General features: G+C 53.0%; 1 protein-coding gene across 1 annotated transcript in view; it reads right to left on the reverse strand.

The window, feature by feature from the left end:
- SLC1A5 (solute carrier family 1 member 5) overlaps positions 1 to 4193 on the reverse strand; it is a gene marked incomplete at its 5' end in the record, with an annotated part of 17876 nt that overhangs the window by 10196 nt on the left and 3487 nt on the right. The window contains 3 exon segments of the mRNA XM_006142111.3: positions 1451 to 1617; positions 2580 to 2627; positions 3488 to 3530. Coding sequence (XP_006142173.2) covers positions 1451 to 1617; positions 2580 to 2627; positions 3488 to 3530 — 258 coding nt within the window.

Raw genomic sequence — 4193 nt, forward strand, 5'->3', positions numbered from 1 at the left:
GTCTCTCTCAGGTTAAATTAAAATTAAAAAATAAATAAAAAAAGTTAAATAAAAAATTCTTTAAAAAAAAAAAAAAAAACCCTACTACTGGGGCCAGCAGGTGACATGGGGGTTAAGGTGGGTGCTGGACTTCCACATGGTCAAGCATGGTTCGAATCCTGAACCTGAAGGCTTGCTTTCTCCCTCTCCCTCTCTCTCTCTCTCTGCTCAAACTGAAGAATAATAATAAATTAATTAACTTAAATAAATAATTATAAAAAACTACTACTAATAATAAGTAAAATTAGGTAATTATTTTTAAGATAAATAAATAAAAATGAAAATTTGAGGAACCAGCAGTTAGCGTAATGGCTATGTCGCTGGATGCCCACGTAGTCGACTGCAGTTCGCGTCCTGGACCTGGTGGCTTAAACTCACGCCGGGCATGTGTGCGTGCATGCCCAAGATCCTAAGAGGAGAATGGAGGAGAAGGGATTGCGGTGTGGCCCTCCTCCCTGGGGGGTGATTTCTCGCTTTCTGTCTCTCTGTCTCTCTCTCTGTCTGTCTGGCGAGCATACGCGCCCTATAGCGAAAACCTCTCCAAAAAAAAAAAAAGAACTTGAAGCCCTAAGTGCTTTTCCTGTACTCACTCATCTGACTGTGGGCAGCAGGCACTGCTTTTTTTTCAGGATTATTTATTTCATTTTATTTATCATTATCTTTTTGTTTTAAAGAGAGAATTTTGCTATAGGGCACATATAGTCCCTAGAGAGACAGAGAAATAGAAAGCGCAAAATCACCCCCCAGGGAGGAGGGCCACACCGCAATCCCATCTTCTGCCATTCTTTTGGATCTTGGGCATGCACACACACTGCCTCAAACTGCGATCCACTACATGAGTCCAGCGACGTAACCATTACACCATCTGCTGGTCCCAATTATCATTATTTTTAAAATTTGTTACAACGCACATACACTCATGAGAGAGAGAGAGGGAGAAAGCAAGCCACCAGGTCCAGGATTTGAACTGCAGCCGGCCATATGGGAGTCCAGCACCTTAACCACCATACCACCTGCCAGCTCCAGCAGGTACTACTTTAGGTCATTGCTCAAAGGGGAACATCTGCACGACTCCAAAGATTTTCAAGTCATCGGGTCTGGGACTCGAACTCCAGTCCGCCATGTGGGAGTCCAGTGTTGCACCCCTACACCACCTGTTGGCCCCTACATTTACATCTCTAAAACTGAGAAGTGGCAACCAGGGAGTGGCAACAGACTGGATGTCTTTTCTGACCTGGGAAGATCAAGAAGGTGCAGGGGTCCGTCTTAGCACTCCTGAAATACGGCCTCATTCCCATTTTACAGAGCAGGGAAGTGAGGCGCGAGATGGCGGGCCCCTGCCCAGCCTGCTGCTGATCAGAAGCAGTGGCTGGAGGCCCCAGCCGCCCTGGCTGCCCGTCCCACCACTTACCACATGATCCAGGAGACCAGCACCATGGTGGCGTCGTTGAAGGCGTTGAAGAAGCAGATGAGCAGCTCCCCTTTGGGCCCCAGCTTGCGCAGGGCCACGCCTAAGATGATGGCAAACACCACGAGGCCCAGGATGTTCATGCCCTCCACCTCCTGTCCCAGGACCACCTTTGGGCAAGGAACAGATGAGGCACACGATCACCAAGGGCCCATCTGGGCACTGCTCAGGCCCTTTGCCCCAGGCGCACAGCCCAGGTCCAGGGAAACAGACACATCACCGGATGCACGGGGGAGCACAGCAGTGTGGGAACCGAGAGGGAGTGCCAGCTGGGGGAGAGGGAGAATCAGGGAGGGCTTCTTGGAAAAGGAGACATCTGAGCTGAGACCTGTAGGACAAGAGGAGTGAACAGGGAACAAGGAATGATGGAAGGTTCTAGAGAGCACAGAAGAGTCAACAACCTAGAAGCGAGCATGACTCGGAAAGAAATTCACCGTGGAGAGAGCAGAACGAACCGGGCCGTCACAGATGGGGCTGTAACGTGGGCAGGTGGGCAGGGCAGATCTCACAGGGATGAGGGCCAGGAGCCCGGGCTTTGTCCTGAGGGGACCAGGAAAATGGGAGGGTTTGGGGCCATGGAGAGGTAAGGGGCCGACTTCCGCTTTGTAAAGCCACCTCTGGCTGCCAGGCTGAGTGTGGGCGGGAGGGGGCAGGCCTGGGGAGAGTGAGATGGATAGGGGGAGGGGACAGAGGGAGACAGGGGACTCAACGGAGATAGTCAGAAGGCAGAGAAGAGAAACAGGGAAGGACTACAGAGTTTTTTGGGGGGGGTTTAAGAATGATTTCATTGTATTTATCATTCTTTTCATTTGCTACAGGGTACACATACTCACCAGAGAGAGAGAGAGAGAGAGAGGGAGAGAGGGGGCAAGTGAGAAAGCAAGCCACCAGGTCCGGGACTAGAACCATGATTAGTCATGTGGGAGTCCAGCACCTCAACCACCACCCCACCTGCTGGCCCAGGACGGCAGAGTTTAAACCAAATTCCACTCGAACATGTTAGAAGACTCGGAGCGCGGACAGAGGCTAGCAGAAGCAAAACTGAAAAGCAGCCCCGGCGCCCTCTGCTCACCTTCACCTTGGTTCCGTTGACATGTATGTGTTCGTAGGAGGTGGAGTACTACAGGGAGCAGGGAGAAAGAGTCTGCTGTCAGCAAGACTCCCCCGCCCACCCCGAGGCCGACAGGGTTCAAATCCTGCCCTGAGCACCTTACACACCATTGCACGTCATTTCCAGGCCACCCCCACTGCGGAGGGACTACAGATACCCCCATTTTCCAGAGGTGGAAACTGAAGCTCAGAGAGGTAAGGGCACTTGCCCGGAGTCACACAGTAAGAATTCAGACCCACAGGAGGCTCCAAACCTATACTCTTGTGTAAGGAGCGGCCACGTCTGAGCTAAATAGTGGCGAGTAGAGCACAGGGTCCTTCACTAGCCGGGCTGCACAGTGGGTGGAGGTTAAAGGAAACTGTTTCAGCCAGAGAAGGCCAGGAGGGGCTTACTGAGACCATGGGACAAGATGCTCCCTAGCCGAATGTGTAATAGGAGACACCTGGCCTTACCTTCCGCTTCTCCCTCCCCCACTGCCCTATAAGAGAATAAACCTGGGACCTGCTCAAGGCCGGCCTTCTGCAGGGACGTACAAGTCCGCTCGATCCCGGCTTTTTCTGTGTGTGTTCTTTCCGAAATCCCCCCTCGCTCCTGCTTTGGGGGGTCCCCTCCCCCCTTGTTTGCTAGCAGGTCTCAGCATTCTTGGTTCCCGATGTAGGGAGGATGTAGACGGATTCCACGAGCTACCTAAGAACCCTGCGACACCACCGCGACGTGTGGGTACGTGCCCTGTTTTACATGATTATTTCACTGTATTTATCATGATTTTAAGTTGATAAGACAGGCACAGCCCCAAGGCGGCGGCAAGGGCTGTGACTAGCTACCTCCCTCCATGCCTGTCCCATCCCCTGGGCACCCCGAAGACTCACTGAGCGGAAGGCTGCAGACACCAGGTTGGAGGGGAAGATATTTCTGCAGAGACAGACATACAAGGGGTGTAATTAGGCTCTGGAGGGGAGGGCAGGGGGTGTCTGGGGGCTGGCTGCCTCTTGGGGAGGTGGGGGGAATTCGGCAGGGTAGGACCCAGGCTTGCAACAGCGTGTGGGGCTGTGCTAGGGTCTGATCTGGCCTCCTCTGGCCCTGGAAGGCTGGCTTTGTGGTCCAGAGGGACCGTGGGTTAGGGTGAGATTGCTGGCCTCCCCAAGCAGGCCAGGGCAGAGTCACCCAGCCTCAGCTCCACCCCAAGGAACAAACTTAATACTCAGCCGGCTTGCATCAGCCACTTCCTCCTGCAGGACAGGTCCGGGAGTGTGCGAGGATCTGGGTGTGTGAACTGGTGGTGAGAGGCCAGGAGAGGGAACTGGGGACCGCGGGGTGGCGGGAGGCCGTGAATACCCGTCTGTGTTCACAAGGCACCCTGTGTGACGATGTCTGTGTACCCTGAAACAGCAGCTAAGCCATCCTCCCTGTCTGCAATGGGTGCTTTACAGAAGTGAGCCCATTCCTCACAACAGCCCCCAGGGGAAGCCTGATTCCAGCATTTTACAGAGGAGAAACAGATGCAAACTGGCAAAGAAACCTCCCAGCTAGGAGCAGCGGTGATGAGGGGTTTTTGTGGGTTTTTTTTTTTTTTTT

Source organism: Tupaia chinensis, unplaced genomic scaffold, assembly GCF_000334495.1.
Source record: "Tupaia chinensis unplaced genomic scaffold, TupChi_1.0 Scaffold000067_1, whole genome shotgun sequence".
Lineage (NCBI taxonomy): Eukaryota > Metazoa > Chordata > Mammalia > Scandentia > Tupaiidae > Tupaia > Tupaia belangeri.